General features: G+C 37.1%; 1 protein-coding gene across 9 annotated transcripts in view; it reads right to left on the reverse strand.

Annotated features, from left to right (window-relative positions):
* Positions 1–17,798, reverse strand: part of ogdha (oxoglutarate dehydrogenase a) — a 135,443-nt gene that overhangs the window by 66,424 nt on the left and 51,221 nt on the right. For 2 of the 9 annotated variants that reach the window (XM_079827897.1, XM_079827898.1), the window contains 3 exons: positions 15,290–15,392; positions 2,106–2,150; positions 1,295–1,345 (listed from right to left, as the gene is read on the reverse strand). In XM_079827897.1, the coding sequence (XP_079684023.1) occupies positions 1,295–1,345; positions 2,106–2,150; positions 15,290–15,392 (199 nt within the window). Of the gene's footprint in view, positions 1–1,294; positions 1,346–2,105; positions 2,151–15,289; positions 15,811–17,798 lie in introns of all 9 variants that reach the window. The other 7 variants (XM_079827899.1, XM_079827900.1, XM_079827901.1 and 4 more) reach the window with 4 other exon arrangements.

Genomic DNA, 17,798 nt, shown 5'->3' on the forward strand with positions numbered 1-17,798 from the left:
TAGCCTACTATTCTTAATGAAAAATAAAACAACAAAACAGTACAATGACAAACTCCCTTAAATAGGCGCTTTTACATTTCGCTTTGAAACCAAATCTTCTGCAATCATCTTGTCATTCAGCTCCTCACTCTCGTGATGAATGAAATCTGACTCCTGCTGCGACTCTCGTTTGGCTCACGCGGCACGTTCAGTTTTTAATTGTAGTTAATCTGTTCTCTAACTGAACAAAATTATTTTTACTAGTATAATATATCAAAACTGGGACATAACAGACCTGTGTGTTTTTTATCACTCGTGCAGTGTCCGTTCTCGGAGCATATAAGCCCTGCCTGCGTGAGGCGCGCCGCTTCTCGAGATCCTGCCTTTATTAGAAAGAAGAATATGTTCAGCCCCTTCCCTCCGAAGCTTCGAATATTCAATGTTGATTACTACCGAAGCTTCGAAGCTCAAAAAATGGTATTCGGACCAGCCCTAGTTTCAACCCCTGGCTTAATCAGCTGAAAAAAGTAAACCTGAGTAGGTACAGGTATGTGGAAAAGACACATAATCTGTTTACATACTGTTGAGATCCACAAACAAATGACTGTAATGCATAACCAAACGTTCTTCCGCTTCAAAGTATTCCCACCAGATTTAGATCTTTTCAAACATTTTTTAACTGAATAATTAAAAAGCCACAAACAAAAATACGAATTTCAAATTTTAAACCCTCAACCCATTCTGGTAGGTAGGCATACTGTAAACACATTTCTTTGTTTTACAAACTGAGGGATGAGTTGAAACTACAGTTTAAGGTATTCAACATGACACAAATGATGTACACAGACAATAGGCTTAAAATAATAAATTAATATGACTGGCATATTGTGCTACAAACAAAAAATCTTTTGGTGTATAATTTGGTAAATACGTATTAATCAAAATGAGGCTAAAACAATGAGGCTAAAACATAAAAATAAGTGTAATGTAATCTTTGTAAATTTCTTAAGTGCTACGTTTTCCCTTTTTAAATATGGAACAGCTGTTACCATATAGTTTGTAAAGTGCAGTATGGGATTCTGGACATTACAGAAGTATGACAGTATTCATGTAGACTGCTGAGCAATTCACAATAGCACCAGCATAAGCACAGATTCATGTGCTGAGCCTGACACACATGTCACAGGCCATGGAAATCAAGATTTCGTTGTCTTTTTGGCCAATGCTGCTAACATTAAATGCTATGCAAAACAGGCATTAATGCATACACTCTAACCATTTGGTTTTTGACAGCTGTTTAGAGCATTTCAATTACCCTTTTCCCAAATACAGGTTTGAGGAATTTCAGCAAAGTGAAATTCAGACTCTGTAAAGCAAGGTAAAAAAAAATAGAGATACACATTTATGTACAACAAAAGGAATCAAGTTCTCCAAAGCAACGCAATTAATTACATATAAAAAACTTTAAGCATTCATACATTGGAATTGACTAATATATCAAGAAAAAACAAAAGAGCAAATACAGAAATTTACATTATTTTGTCATGACATTACTAGTATCACCTAAAGGCTAAACCTTATTTAACTATAAACAAAACAAAATGCATACTAACATGCCAAACAATAAGTTTAAAACAAAGTGTAGCTCAAGCATCTATTTAAACTATATTAGTTATCAGTATACAAATACTTTTATTCAGCAAGGATGCGTTAAAAAATTTATCAAAAGTGACAGTAAAGACTTTTATATTGTTATACAAAATAACCACTTTACACCTAAAATTAAATCTGACAGTTGCTAACATTGGCTTCAATGATGCTCAACACACATACCTCTGTAAACTATTATAATGTTTTATAATATATTATCTATTTTCGGAAAGATGTTTTTTTAATGCATTTAAACATGTAACAGCTGCTATTCTTAGGTACCAAAGAACATTTTAGATTTTTTCAGATTCTACTAATTCTTCAAATCTATGAAAAATATATTGCATAAACCAAAGTGGCCACAAAGTTAACTAGCACTGCCAAAAATACACACAAAAAGCAGCTAAAACTACTTGCAACTACTAAAGCAAAGCTTTATACCAAGAGGCACATAACTGCTCATCATTAAATCCTACCTCCAATGGTTAGAGCACTTAGACGCTTCTTGACATGTGTAAGGTCTCGAGAGGCAGTAGTAGGGGGAAAAAAATCCACTGGGAGTTAGTGATTCCCAAAACCTCACATAGCCAATTCCATTGAGATAGACTAACGAACATTAAATTACAGCACTGAATAGCTGCACTATTTAAATATAAAGAGAAATATAAAGTCACTGAGGTTAACCACACATTTTATTATGGATTCTAGATAACAAAAAAATTATTCAGTAAATCACACCAGGCACCAAACAAAGCAGTTCCTAAATGCAGCAATACAATCACGGCTTCAAGGCTCAATATACAAAAATCACAGCCTACACTAGAGCTGCATGATTAATCATTAAAAGATTGTGATCTCGATTCAAACACCCACATGATATTATTCCTAAAGGACAGCAATTAGTCTGTCTATTAAAATTTTGAGGAAAAAAAAAGATTTTAATGTTCACACCGGAACATTCAAATCTGTGTTTGCGATGCCGCTGAGCCAGAGACAGCTGTTATCATGTATGGGTCTTTTAAATAATCACAGTATTGTTATTTCTGTTACAATTAATACAATTATTACACAAGTACTGGGATAAAAGTTTACAGTTCAGATATAAACGGAAGTCTACGGAACAGTATCGCACAGAATTATGCCAAAATGCCCGTTTTGTTGAGTATTCTCATAAGAGCAGTCTTACATGAGTTAAAGGGATAGTTCACCCAAAAATGAATATTAGCCCATAATTTACTCACCCTCAAGTCATCCTAGGTGTATATGACATTCTTCTTTCAGACGAAAAATATCTGAGGTATATTACAAAAGTCCAGGTTAATCCAAGCATTAGAATTGGATTCATAGTTGCTCTGTTTTTGAAGTCCATAAAAAGTGCATCTGCCCATCAAATAACTGCTCCACACGGCTCTGGGGTGTTAATAAAGGCCTTCTGAAGCGAATCGATGCGTTTGTGTAAGAAAAATATCCATATTAAAAACTTTATCGAGTAAACTTTCAGCCGACGCCTTCCCTGTTCAATTTATGGAAAAATTGTTGAAAGTCCCCCTGCCGATCAAAAGACTAATGCGACCAGGTACGCTCGTCATGACGTCACGTACGCATTTTGAGTTTCACTGTCAACATTCAACACTTTTCCAAGGAAATCCATCGGCTGGAACTCTACTTGATAAAGTTTTAGATATGAATATTTTTCTTACACAAACGTGTCGATTCGCTTCAGAAGGCCTTATTAACACCCCGGAGCCGCGTGGAGCAGTTATTTGACGGACAGATGCACTTTTTATGGACTTCAAAAACAGAGCAACTATGAATCAAATTCTAATTCTTGGATTAGCCTGGACTTTTGTAAAATAACTCTGTCATAGAAGAATGTCATATACACATAGGATGACTTGAGAAAATTATGGGCTAATTTTCATTTTTGGGTGAACTATCCCTTTAAGCTTGGTACATACTCTGCAAGAACAAAGAAATTTGTTCGTTTTCTCGAGGTGGCAAGGACAAAGTTTGTTCTGGCCAGTACATTCCATACTTCACGAGAAAAACAGGTGCCGAACATCTCTGGTTCTCCGCATTAACCTCGCCGACTTTAAAATTCTGACCAATCACACAATAGTTCTCCGACACCTACAAGAAAAAAGTTCTCTTCAGACGATGTGCCAAGAACGAGCTGCGAGAACTCCCAAACCAGGGCTCCGAGAACAAAATTATTTAATTTTGTTCTCACAGACCTGGGAGCGAGAACTTTTTTCTCTGTTCTTGCGGAGTATGTAGCGGCCTTTAAATAACGTCTTAACTTAAAGAGTTGTGAGAAAAATAGATGCACATGACCGCACGCCACACAAAAAAGATGCCATTACAACAAATATTTTTAAAAATACTGTCTTTAAGTTGTTTCTACATTAACAAAGCCTAAAGTTCTTGACCAAGCGAAAGATAAATTCGCTCTTCACACCTTTTACTTTTTGGAACATCAGGAAAAAACATGAAATATTAGAATAGAAAAGTTATGCTCTCTTTCCAGCTCGTGTCCCACATCCCTTTCAGTGCAAAGCGGCATATGACGCACCTCTGTGGGGAAATATAAAACTAATATTTGTTTAACTAATATTTGACTTTCTCATATTATTTATATTACCATTATTTACTGAAACTTATTTATGTTTTACAGGCTGTAGTATGTTGTTTCACTGATGGAAGTATTAAATAAACACGCATGCTTAAAAGGATGTTTGAGCCTCGTTTATATCCATGTATATAAGTGTGTGTGAGTGTGTGTACCCACCCCCCAACCACCGTCGGTAGTTAGTCCATTACCACCACGGTGGTAAAAAACTGCCACCGTCACAGCCCTAATCAGAACCTCTAGTAAATTACTTATTTTGTTTAGTTGTCTGTTCAGAAACGTGGGAAAATCATGATCTCATGCATCTCTGATGGATCCGTGACCGTCACATCTCCCGCCGGCGGCCGAACCACAGACACTATAGTGTTATTATTTATTCATGAAATCTTTATTATGGATTTATTTCGTGCCGATTCACCGATAGTGTGAGGATATATATGAAGTTATGAGTATGTATTTGAGTGAACTTGAATGTACATACATGGCATGAATAAAATACATTACCAGCACATAATTCCAAACTTTTTTCGAAAAAGTGTGAGACTGTAGTCATTTGTGTTAATTTACATACTTTGTATTCATCAATGTAAACACGACAGCAAAGAAGCATCGCATGTGGATGTTTATTCATTTAATATCATCCTTCAGGCAAGCTACACACTGCCTGTGTGACGCATAGAACTGATGCATATTTTTCACGACACACGCAAGCATGTTGGAAGCGTTTCCAGGCAAAATAGAATAGGAAAAGTTGTTTGTACATATTAATAAATGACATTTTGATGTATGAAAGTCTCTAGGTTTTGACATAAATGCAGATATAATTGTAATTAAGAAAAAATATATATATTCTCGATTTTCAAATATTGCACCTGTCAATTCAGAACGAAATATTCTGTAGCCTATTTTGCCGTCAATACTGCCGACGTGGTCTTTGCTGTAGCAGTAGGCTATTTATTTATGTTTAACATGAAGTATAGCCCTCTCTGTACGTCACCTAGCAGCAGAAGCGCCGCGTCAGACACACTTCTGGTGTGTAAAGACATAGAAAATGCCACGCTCACGCCACGCAGCCAGTGTGTAGCCGGCCTTACATGAGTATAACAATGTTTGACTCCATCATATCGCCGGGATGATAATCCTCCGGTCTAAAGCACTATACACACCACTTGTACACGGGTACTCGGGTTGGAAACCCGATCGTCTCAATGTCTCCTCGGAATGCAAGGCCGCGTTCTGACAGGAACTGTATCACAGCAATCACTCGTTTTAGAACTTCTTGCCAATATTTTTGCTCGTCTTCGCATTGCTCTTTCAGTTCTGCATCTATTCCATGTGCCTGCGTCCGTGTCAACCACATAAGCATGGCATTTCTATGAGGCTGACTTGATTCATGTTCCTCTACACGCACACACGCATTTGTTGATATTTGTACTTGAAATACAACCAAAATACTCTGGCGCTTTAAAAAACTGAAAGAAAGAGACTGAAAGAAACTCTGGGTTTACCGGAGAAAACCTGCTCCTGACCAGGTTAGGTTCACAGAGTAAGTTACCCTGGTAACTGACTCTGAGTATAAGTTACCTCTCTTTTAGAAACGGGCTTGACTTACCCTGCTTTCTCAGGTTTGACATACTTCCCATTCTGAAACAGAAAACCCAGAGTTTCCCTTATTTCAGGGTTAACATACTCAGAGTTTTCGCTTAACCTCCTTTCTGAAACGGGCCCCTGGCCAGCACTTTCCTATGGGGGGGTCAAACATCTTCACAAACTAGTAATGTGAAGCGTTCATAGACCTGTTGTCCATCAAAATACGTTTAATAACATGTTTTAACTCACTTCATATAACGTAGTCAGTCGAGCAAAGCTAAGCGCAACAAATAGCGGAACGAGCTGTAACTGTTGTGTGCGTGTGATGCGCAGCGCTCGTGCTTTCAGAGTTGCATGCTTTCATTGATTTGCGTAATTTAAATCTCACACTTTAATCTAGAAAATCACAGGTGCGGGTGATAGTTTGTTTTTAACAGCGGATTCAGTGATGTTAGAGCTGATCCGCGCATCGCTAGTATGCCCATCTCTACTCTTGTTCTTGTTCCATGTTTTCTTTCTGTTCAATATTTTTTTGCTTCTTACAAAAGCCACAAAGCCTTCAGAAGACAGTAAAGGCTTATGTCATACCTGAGCTGAAGCTGAAACTTGAAAGTTAAGTTGCACAACATAAATGCAATGTTTAGGCATTTATTTTACTATTATTTTGATTTATAGGTTGTAGGTTTAATAGTAAATAAAATAGTTAATAGTCTTAAATGTATTTTTTATTTATATACATTTGCATTTTGAATATAATATGGCAATTGAATGCACTAAATTGGTTTAGTTTTCACAGATATTAACGTATGCAATTTCAGCAATAAAACTTAATTTTCTAAAAAGGAAACAAATTAGTTGTTCACTTTAAGATACCCGTCTTATTTTCTCTTGTATATTTAGTATTGCTCTTTAATAAAGAAAAAGTACTTCTTATCCAATTACTCGATTAATCGTTGGGCAAATTGGTAGCATACACGATTACTAAAATATTCGATAGCTACAGCCCTAATTTTAAGTCATAGGCTGTCTGCATACTAACAGGTAACCCCATCATTTTTTTTGTAAAATAAGTTTTCTGTAAATTATTATTATTATTATTATTATTATTATTATTATTATTAAATGCTATTTAAAACAAATAAATAATGAAAATGTTATTGTAATAGTAATATTTCTTATTTTTATTTAGCAATAATAATAATTAATAATAATAATAATAACTATTATTATTATTAGCCATATTAATATATAAACACATTGTTAAATACACACTTTTCATTTGTAAAAAAAAATGAATAATAGCATTTTAAATCGCAATTTTAACCAGAATAATCGCAATTAGATATTTTCCCCAAATTGTGCAGCCCTAGACCTAACCTCTGTACATAATGAATAATGACCTAGACTGTCTAAAGGCCAATTCACACTGCACCGACAGAAGCAAACCAGCCCTGACAGACTCCAATAGGGGTAACACACTGATCCAACAAAACCCGACGAAGTGTCTGTTGTCAACACTTTGTGAATTGGCCTTAACACTTGATGGCTGCTGTGTCAAGTCTTCGTCACCAGTGTGTAACCTGGGTGTACTCATTTATACCAAGCTTTCATTTGAAAGACACATTTGTAACATCTGTAAAACCACATTTTTCCATCTTAAAAATATATCTAAATTATTACATGTTCTCAATGACAGATGCAGAAAACTTAGTTCAGGTGTTCATGACCTCAAGGCTAGATTATTTTAATTGTCAACACTGTATTGGCTCCCTATTAAACAATCACACATTTTAAAATCTTGCAAATAACTTAAAAAGCACTAACGTCACAGTACTTGAGCAAGCTTTTAAAGTCCCATAACACCAGATGTACTTGTTACATCGTAAGAAGAATGTCATCTATGCTAATATTAGTCCATCTGTCTCATCCTTATCCTGAGGTTACCCTAGTCAGCCGGATCCGGGTCATATCCAGATCAGATAGTGGAACTGCACCTAGACACGACCTCATCGCAGCCCTGAATGTCAGCAGAGACTGTCTACTAGAACAATCCCCTGTGAAGACCTCGTGGACACAACAGCCATTAGCACAGATCAGCAAAGACCACAAGAACCAAACAAGCCCTCTCCATACCAGCGCAGGGTTCTCAAGTGTCACGCATTGAGCGTGACAGTCACTCATTTCGGTCTTTTGTCACGGACTCCCTCCACACATTGTATTTCTCATGCAGAAAAACTATTTATCATATATTTAATATAATGTATTTATAATATACATTTAATATGCCGCAGCGCCCAAAATGTATCTGGCCACGCCACTCCATCTATGGAACCGGGCAGGAATCAAGCGCGTCTCCCCTGGAGTTCTTAGTTGAGCCTGCCGGTTATCAGCCAATCAAAAAAAAAGAAATAGGCTACACAATAGCCAATCAGAAAATAGCACTATTGTATCCGGGTAAGATTTAACGCAACAACCAATTAAAAAATCATCCTTGTTTGAAACCACAGCTCCAAGCATCACTTTGATCACAAGTCATGATCTCCTGTTTTAATGTTACAACAAATTCACAACTTGTTTGACACAAACAATGACAACCGTTAGAGAATGTTTCCCAGACAATCAGCATCAGTTTTTCATGAGTGTCTGTAACTTAGCCAACAGTTTTACAGCCTGTTCACTGACAACACCTGCTCAGAAGAAGTAGTCTAGGCCTATATTATCATGGGCTACATCACACAACCAAGAGTGCGTTTTTTTCCTGAATAGCATCACAACTGAAAATGACACTAATTGTTTATGGAACTGCCATATGAAATTAATTAACATAGTCACTTACATTTTAGATGCAATATTGACTGTTTTTGTTCTATTTCAGCAGCGAAAATAGCAGCAGAACCATAACTCATGTCACAGCAACAGCGTGTTACTGAATGGTTCAGCGTTTGAATGAATCGGTTGAATCAAAGATTCAATGACCTATTCATAAACGACTGCCTCATTCCTGAATGAATCAGCCGTTTCACTTAATCGAATCAATGACTCGCTCATTAGGACGGTCACCTGCTGCCACGTACTGGAGGTTTAGTTTCATCTTTCCAACATTTCTTATTTGTATATACAAAAATATTTAAAACAATCTCATAACATTTTTTTGTGTAAATTATTTCATTTGATTGGTAAATGCCCTATAGTCATTATTTTTGGTTCCTCTGTTTTACAACACGATACATCATCAAACACAACCCCTCAAGTCAGTGAGGCCATAAAGAATCTCGGGGTGATTTTTGACAGAGATCTGAATTTTAACAAACAAATTAACTCTGTAGTAAAAGCAAGCTTTTTCCAGCTGCGACTTTTAGCCAAAGTAAAGCCTTTTCTGTGCCGCAGTGATCTAGAAAAGGCAATTCATGCTTTTATCAGCACACGCATTGATTATTGTAACGCACTCTACATTGGCATCACACAGTCTTCACTCCATCGTCTCCAACTGGTACAGAATGCAGCTGCTCGCCTTTTAACCAATACATCTAGACACAGCCACATTAGCCCAGTTCTCTGTTCTCTCCACTGGCTCCCAGTTCGTTATCGTATTGATTTTAAAATTTTAATGTTTGCCTTTAAAGCTCTTAATGGCCTTGCGCCACCTTATTTATCAGAGATTTTAAGTGTCCACCGTCCAAACAGAGCCCTCTGGTCGGCTGACCAGATGAGGCTAGTTGTTCCGAGGTCCCGGTACAAGCAGTGGGGCGATCGTTCATTTGCTTTTGCTGCTCCTAAACTTTGGAACACTTTACCTATTGACCTGCGTGTTCTTACAGACCTGGCCCTGTTCAAGTCCAGGTTAAAAACGCATTTATTTAGATTGGCCTTTAACATACTGTAGCACTGTGTCACTTTGAATTTTTATTTGTATTTTTGTAACTGTTCCTTTGGTTATTGCTTAATGTATTAATACATTATATATTGTAGATGCTCTTCTGTTTTAAATGTAAAGCACCTTGGTCCTCCTCTTGGTTGTTGGAAGGTGCTATACAAATAAAGTTTGATTGATTGATTGATATAGTGTGCCTAATTTAATTTATAGATCAAATTTAAAAATATAAAATGAAAGCTGAAGCATAGCCTCTATTTAATAAGATTATGGAAAAAATGCCCTTCAGAAAAGGTAAAAATATCACAAATATGCAGATTTAAATATGACAAAGGCGATTGAACAATGGTGAGAATATTGCTTCAGAATAAATTATATTTACAACACAAACAAAAAAAACAAAAAATTCTGGACAAGCAAATGTTTTACTGAATACAGTGAATGACAGATGTACTTGTCCGAAGGACAAGCACGTGAACAGGCTTAATGTCGAGCCCTGACAGTAAGTCATCTCATATTTGCTGAGGAATATATGTGTCCAGGCAGCTGGTAGGTTAGCTAACAATTTGACCAGAGTAGGTGAATTTCAGCAGCTATTCTGACACTTGTTTAGTTCTGATTCAGAAGGAAAGAAAAAACGAAATATTCAAAATTATTATGAAATATTAATTTGCCTCCTCTCTGACATCTTTGAAATGGACAAATGCAATAGTAGCCTACTATGCATTGTCTGGATAAAATATAATGAAATAGCCTATAGGCCAAAGGTTTTCAGAATTTAATATGTTTTTATTTGTACGAATTGTCATTTTTCAAATCAGAACCCCGTCCCCACCAAAACCCCCCCGCCGCCATCCCCAAAATCTCACTCTGAACTCAGTTCAAAACTAGAGAGCCCTGCCAGTGTGATAAATCCAATCTTCAAGCAGATGGAAATGGATCAAATATTTTGAATGCAGCCGATCCACAATCTGACTTTTGACTTGTGATGCAGCCTGAATCATAAAAATCACACCGTGTTCGTTTATTGGCTAGAGGAGAACTGGCCCCCCAACTAGGCCTGGTTTCTCCCATGGTTTTTTCTCTATTTCTGTCATCTGAGTTTGCGTTCCTTGCCACGGTCACCTCTGGCTTGCTTAGTTGGGTACACTTAATATTCAGTATTATTACTGATTTGACTGCACTGACACTACTGGATGAGAACTCTGCTTTATAGCTGAATTTAATTTTATTTAATAAATGATGTACTTCACACAGTGTTTGAACTGAAATGAATCAACACTGAACTGATTTCAACTGAATAATGAATGTTTACTATTGTCTTTTTAGGGCTGCTTCACAGCAGAATTGAATTCTGTTTGCATTATTGAATCGTTATCTTCCTGTTTATCATTGTAAAGCTGCTTTGAAACAATCTGTATTGTATAAAGCACTATATAAATATAAATGTGATTTGACTTGACCTCTTACTACATGCATGTATCTGTAGGTGGGGCTAAAGAGGCAATGATGTAGAAGTAGGTGTTGGGTCTTTCATCACACTATGATGTCATACTGAGACAAAATCCGAAACGAGTTGTTTTGTCAGCTTGGTTTCAATAAAAGCTTTTTTTGGACTAACAAGGAAGTTTTGAGTTCTGAAACTTGCAGGATATTTTTTATAGTACAATGACCTTATTTGTCATAAGATCAATGAAACTAATTCATTCATTGTATTGATATTTCAAATAAAAGATAAAGTCCCTGGCATAAAAGAATGTTGCTATGCAAAAAAATTATATGGTGAAAAGGTCTTTTATCGGTTTCTGCCTCATTTAATGTATTCAATTGACTTTAGCATGACTAGAATGCGTATTGACTAATCAGAAGCCAGGACTGCTTGTTTGAATAGGTCCCATATTTCATCTGACACAAAAGAAATGTAGGTTTGTACAGAAACTGTGTCTGTTCAACATGTTTTCAGGTCCTAGGTGTCATGTCATTTCAAATGATTTCTGAATCTGAATGTTCAACACTCAGGTCAGTGTTGTTATTATTTACTACAACATCATTTAAATAAAGCTGAAATAAAAAAATAAATATTAGACAAAAAAAACAACAAAAATAAATTAGTGTTGCCTCAGCAACTGACTGAAATTAGTTTAACACTGACTCGATGATGACGTGTACATTTGTTGATGTGTTTTAACAGAGTGAAGTAATTCATACTTATTACTATTTATAGTAACTAATGGCAGAATATAGCTTATGTTCACACAGCAATAGAATAATGTTACCAGTCCTATATTTTGTCCTTAATACGGTTGCGCTCATACATTGTTTTTTTACGAGTGTGACAGCCACATTCTATAGCCGAAATAGCACACGCAAATTTTCAGGAAATCTTACATCTGAATTCCGTCACTCATCTCGGTGCACCTCGGTGTTGGACAAAGAAAAGAAGAGAGGAGTATATTTAGCATTTAACGGCAGCGGGGATGTTGAGGTGAGCGCCAGTGATCGCGGCTGCAACGTTTCTCATGCCCGCTCCACTCGATCAAACGGAATGGGCGGCGATCAAACGGACAAGCCGGCACTGTCAAGAGCGGAGATAGTCACTCCGCCAACCATGCCAGTTGTTTGTCATAAGTTACGCTGCCACAATAATATACTCCATTAAAGGGTAACTGCAGTGATTTTGCATTAAGCTTTGTATTAGTATAAACCCCGTAGTATATTTGAATTATGGTACTTTCCCCTCTCATATCCCCCTGAGACGAGAGAATTATGCATTTTATTTCTGGAAAAAATCCTCCGATGACGCAAATATCGTCATTTTGCGTCATCTGAGGATTTTTTGGCCAGAGGTTAAAAACTACAGCCAGTAGAAGGAGCTGTTCTGCATGTTTTCAACCCGCCCACAGGGGAGAGATCTCACGCACTGGCTCGGCTCGGCCTCGGGCATTCATAACGGAGCTGTGCAGAGCAAAGTGAGTGTTTCAACTTTTCAATGAATTCCTATGAAAGTTTAGCTTCCATATGCGGTCAGAAAACGCGCCCGACTGGACACGCGCTGAGAATGACAGCCGCGCTTACCTCAGCTCTGCTCAGCTCTTACTTCCCTCTCGTGCTGAATGAAATTTGACCTCTGCTGCATTTGTCCTGTGACTTTTGTTCGGCTCACTCACACTTTATTGAAAAGACACATTCAGTTTTTAATTGTAGTGTTTATTCTCTAACTGAACGAAATTATTGTATTATTGGGGTATTATTATTTAGTGTAGGGAGTGGCCTCGTAGGGCAGCGAAGCAAGTGCATTCTGGGAGTAGTTGTCTTTCATCCACATGGGACAAAAATACATTCTGTCTTTTCTCAGTCTAGAAGGCACCAAATTCAAAAATAATTTCACATTTCTACTACATAAATGACACCGTTTGAATACACATTCATCTTCCCAGCGCTGAAGTGCCCCTTTAATTGATACTTTAAATATATTTCCAGGCTTATGAAATCCACACGTGCTGCCGCAAGCCCGCAATGTTTTCATTGCCTGCTTGATCAGTAGCCTAAAGTTTATTTACTTTATCGGCAAGAGCTACTTATGTCAGAGAGAGAGTTTCTGGTGGTCAATAAAGAAGGAAATTGAATATTAATATTGTTGTTGTCAATGGCGAATCCATCATGGCGGCGAAAATTAATCGTAAAAATCGCAGGTTAAATTTTAATCCCTGATTTGTTAATCTGGGTTTAAAATTAAGTGGTGCAACACAACTCGATTTAAAATAAAGCCTAGATCAACAAATCCTAGATTAGCTCTAAACTGATCTTAATTAAATCCTTGTTGATGCAACCCACCCTTAGTGTCTGTGAATATTAAACCGCAAAAGGACAGTTAAAATATGAATCCTGCTGCAACATAAAATGTAATAGACGTAAGACTGTTTAGACTAGGGATGGGCATGATTAATCGACGATCGATAATTGATTGTTAAGAATTTCGTCGATCATGTTAATTTGTTATCGATTAATCTAATGCATTTTTTTAATCTAATGCAGATTGCGTTGCGTAGTGTGAGTCTTGAAGCAATTAAATGAATTTCACTGTGTGGTGAAGTTCACTGCAAACATTGCGATGCCGTGTATAAGTACAACACGGCCACGACTCAAATTATGTACCAATTAAACAAAGTGCATCCGTCTCTAGTTAATGTTGGTGGCGGTGCATTCTGCTCTCAGTCTCAACATCAAGTTTGCGTTAGCACAGACTCAGAGTTGTGATTCACAACGAGCAGAGAAAATTACCCAAGGGATCTGCAAGTTCATTGACTTGGAAATTCTGCCCTTAAGTATTGTTGCCGCGTTTCCATTACAGATTTGCCCAAAACTTTTGCGATATTTTCTAAAGGTCGATAAAAAAAATTGCGAAATGACGCCGTTTCTATTAACTGATGTTATTCGACTAAAACAATTTTTTTCTTTTTTTTCTCTAAAAATTATGCTACGCATGTTGTTAGGTTTATGTATATCCCAGCCACCGCGCGCCATTATTTTTAATGGAAAGAGACGTGTGTGTTATCCAAGCATTGACGGCAAGGAAAGCACCTTATACTTGAGCGGCACATATGAGGTGTTATGATAAATTGTGGCATTTTATATGCTATTGTTTTTTATGAGTTTAATAAAGAACTCTGTCTCGTCTTCTGTCCAAACATACCATCATCTGTAAAGAATGATCCACTTTGACGCATTGCACATACAGAGACGAATTTGTTGGAAATATAAACTGAATTTAGAAATGCTTTAGAAATGAAAAACTTTGCGTTTAATAAACAAAATATATTTTTGAAATGAAGACAGCGTTTGGAGTGGAGTGCAAAATAATCTGTTCCCAGAATCCACGGCCTTTGCCGTTATTGTGAGTGTACACAAATAAAAGTAGATAGTTCACTGTTTATTATAATCATGTCTTGCACTTATCTGTAGTATGGCTAGACATTATGGAGTATTGTGATTTGTTTCTGCGCTGTCATAAAGGAAAAAATCCATCAGAAGGCGCAGACGACTTCGTTGGAAAGAGGGTTAAAGAAAAAAATGATTATTTTTTTCTTTAAAAAAAAAAAGATATTTTTGCAAGATCACCATCTTTGATAATGTTGCTATGGTTACCAAACAGTGTGCAGAAAATATAAAGTAGTGTGCATGTAAATGTAAGGTCAAAACATGAGCAAGCCAAATCTCTACAAAGACCTGTCAAGTAAGTTGAATGGAGCAAAGCACATCTTTCAAGACTTCCAGCCACCTCAAGCGTGATACTATACAGAAAGTCAATTTTTGATTGATGGACAGGCTTCGCCCTTTTGTGAAAGCCAAACACAGTGCTGCTGCCCTTCATCAAAGCAAATCCAGAACCAAACGATCGGTTAAAAAAAAAAAAGCCTAAAACTCCTTTCCAGAAAAGTTTAACACAATAACCATTGTTTTGAATAAATCATGAAGTTGAAATCCAATTACCAACTGTCATGGAAAGCAGTTTTGACAAAACATCTGAGTCCTAACCAAGTAAGATTTGGTGGACATTCATAATTCCTCACCAAGTTTATCCGATGATGTAATAATGTCGGTGGGAACGCATGAATCCAGATCGGCATCCATAATCCCAAGAGGGTCCAGCTGAGCCACATGGTGACCACGTATCTACAGGAGACAAGAGGTCCCCCCACAAACATGGGAGCCGAACGCAAAACCACCCACAAGGAAAAGATACAGAAAGGGGAGAAAGAAGGGACAGAAGAGGAAGTGCAGCAAGAGAATAAGAAGATTGACATGATGTAGGAAGTGTCGAAGACGAAATGAAGTGTCGGGTGCAGAGGGGGATGGGGTATAAGAATTGAAAAACAGGGGAAAGTGTGAAATGGGAGAAAGAGAGACAGATAAAGGGAAGGAGAAAGCAACAATCACACAAAACAGGCGCATTAATATTGGTCTGTTGAGCTGTGGAAGACAGAAAACATTTCTCACCAACATGCTGGAACCCAGTAGCTACTGGGGTCTCGTCAAAATTTACACAACTGATGCCAAGTGGGTCAAGGTTTGCATTGTGATGCCCCATTACCTGGAAACAAGGCAACACCAGTCACAAGACATGAGGAGTTCACCAAGCAGATCCCATGACTGTGAAATCGAGCTCATTCTTCCACAGTTGCAAATGTAAGATGCAAAAATGCAACCACAACGAGGTATTGCAAAATTTGGCATCTGCTAGAGGTCGACTGATATATCAATTTTACAGATTAATTGCATGGAGTTTGTTTTGACAGAAATTTGCTTGATTTAATCTCATCTCGCGTGTTGTTTGAATTCTCCGCTGTAATGCGATCTCAGCTGTACCCTCACTACAGTGAAAAGGGACCCCTCTCAAACAGTATCACGCTGTGCCGCGTTCCGAACGTTGTTTAAGTGACATACACCTAGGGCTGTAACGATTTGACCAAAAATAAAAACCTTGATTAATTCAACATTTTACCTCGATTACGATTAATGAATTTTTTTTTTTTTTTTTGCTTACCATTTTTTCCCCTCATAAGGTTTTTACTGTAAATATTTTCTACTATTAAAGGTGGAATTTTTTTTCTAATGAAAAAGTGAATTTCTTTGTGATTTCAGCAGTTATTGTCTATGGGGCAGATTTCTGCTTGTTGTACATCAGATACAGATACATTAACACAGTAGGCCTAATTACATTTATTTGAATGCATTAATGAGAGACTGATTGTGTGTGTGAATTACTCTAATTACTGAATTACCGTCTCTATTCATTATGAAGCTGTGGTTTGTACTTACTTCAAAGGTATTAAAATATATGCCTATAATGGTTGAGTTTCTAAGCTACTTTAGTGACTTTATTTTAGTCACAGGACAGCGTTGACACTGCGTTTCTGAGCTGCTCTCTGTGCGCGATCTTCACATGCTGTGCGAGCTTCTGTCTGAGTGTTCGTTTGTCACAATATATCAGGCATTAGTTCAACATAATACACATCTGATGGTCTAAAATCGCGTCAATGTTGAAACTGGCAGGACTTAAAACACAAAGAAATGACAAAGCTTTGTGAGGACGCAGGTGACAGAGAGGTCTGCCTTCAGGGCGCGCGCGCGCATTGTCAGAGACGCGACACGGCTCGGCTCTCTGTGTCAAAGAAAAAAGCTGAGCACTGAACGGAGAAGTTTTCCGTATTGTTGTTTTTGAATAGTGCACAATCGCGTTAAATGTTCAAACCTTTAAACGCATTTACTTGCTTTCACTTTCGTCCTCATAAAGTTTGTCGATATGGGTTCGGGGCTTGCACACGCCGTGTGTGTGGCAGTGCGTAGGCTATAAGAACGCCAATTAACTTACCTGTATAAACTGTGTAAAACATACAGTTACTATAGTGATTCTGGGCATCTATAAACACAGAGAACTGCTCCTGCATCTCTCTGTGTGCCTGCAAACTACACTTGATGTGACTTAAAAAAAAAAAAAAAAAAAAAACTTTACTGATCCATGAAAATGTCCTAAATTAAAAACATAAATACGAATATTAAATTAATAAGTTCTAACAGAACAAATTCTTCAGAAAATAATTTAAACATTACAGGTCATATTTGTTTCTTTACCTATAACCTAGAAACATGCATTTACATTTCATAGGTAACACTATGCAAGTCCCTATGCAACAACGATGTATTAGCTTACATGAACTATAAGCATTATGCATACATTTTTACAGCATGTATTAATAGGAGCAATAAAATTGTGCCTTGATCATTCATGTTAGTTCATAGTGCATTAACCAATGTTAACAGATAAAAATAAAAATTCTAACTCAATTTAATGTTGAAATGAACATACTAACAATGAACAATACTTCCACAGCATTTATTAACCGTAGTTAATGTTACAAATGGAATCTTACTGTAGTGTTACCATTTCATACAAATCCAAACAGTCTGCTTTTTAGAAGACGATTATCTAATAAAAAACAAATGCGTGAGATCACGTGACCCACTGAAAGGAATGGCCGCTAGTCTTGAGTAGGGCTGTAACGATTTGACCAAAAATAA

Source organism: Gobio gobio (genome assembly GCF_949357685.1).
Source record: "Gobio gobio genome assembly, chromosome: 10".
NCBI classification, from domain to species: Eukaryota; Metazoa; Chordata; class Actinopteri; order Cypriniformes; family Gobionidae; genus Gobio; species Gobio gobio.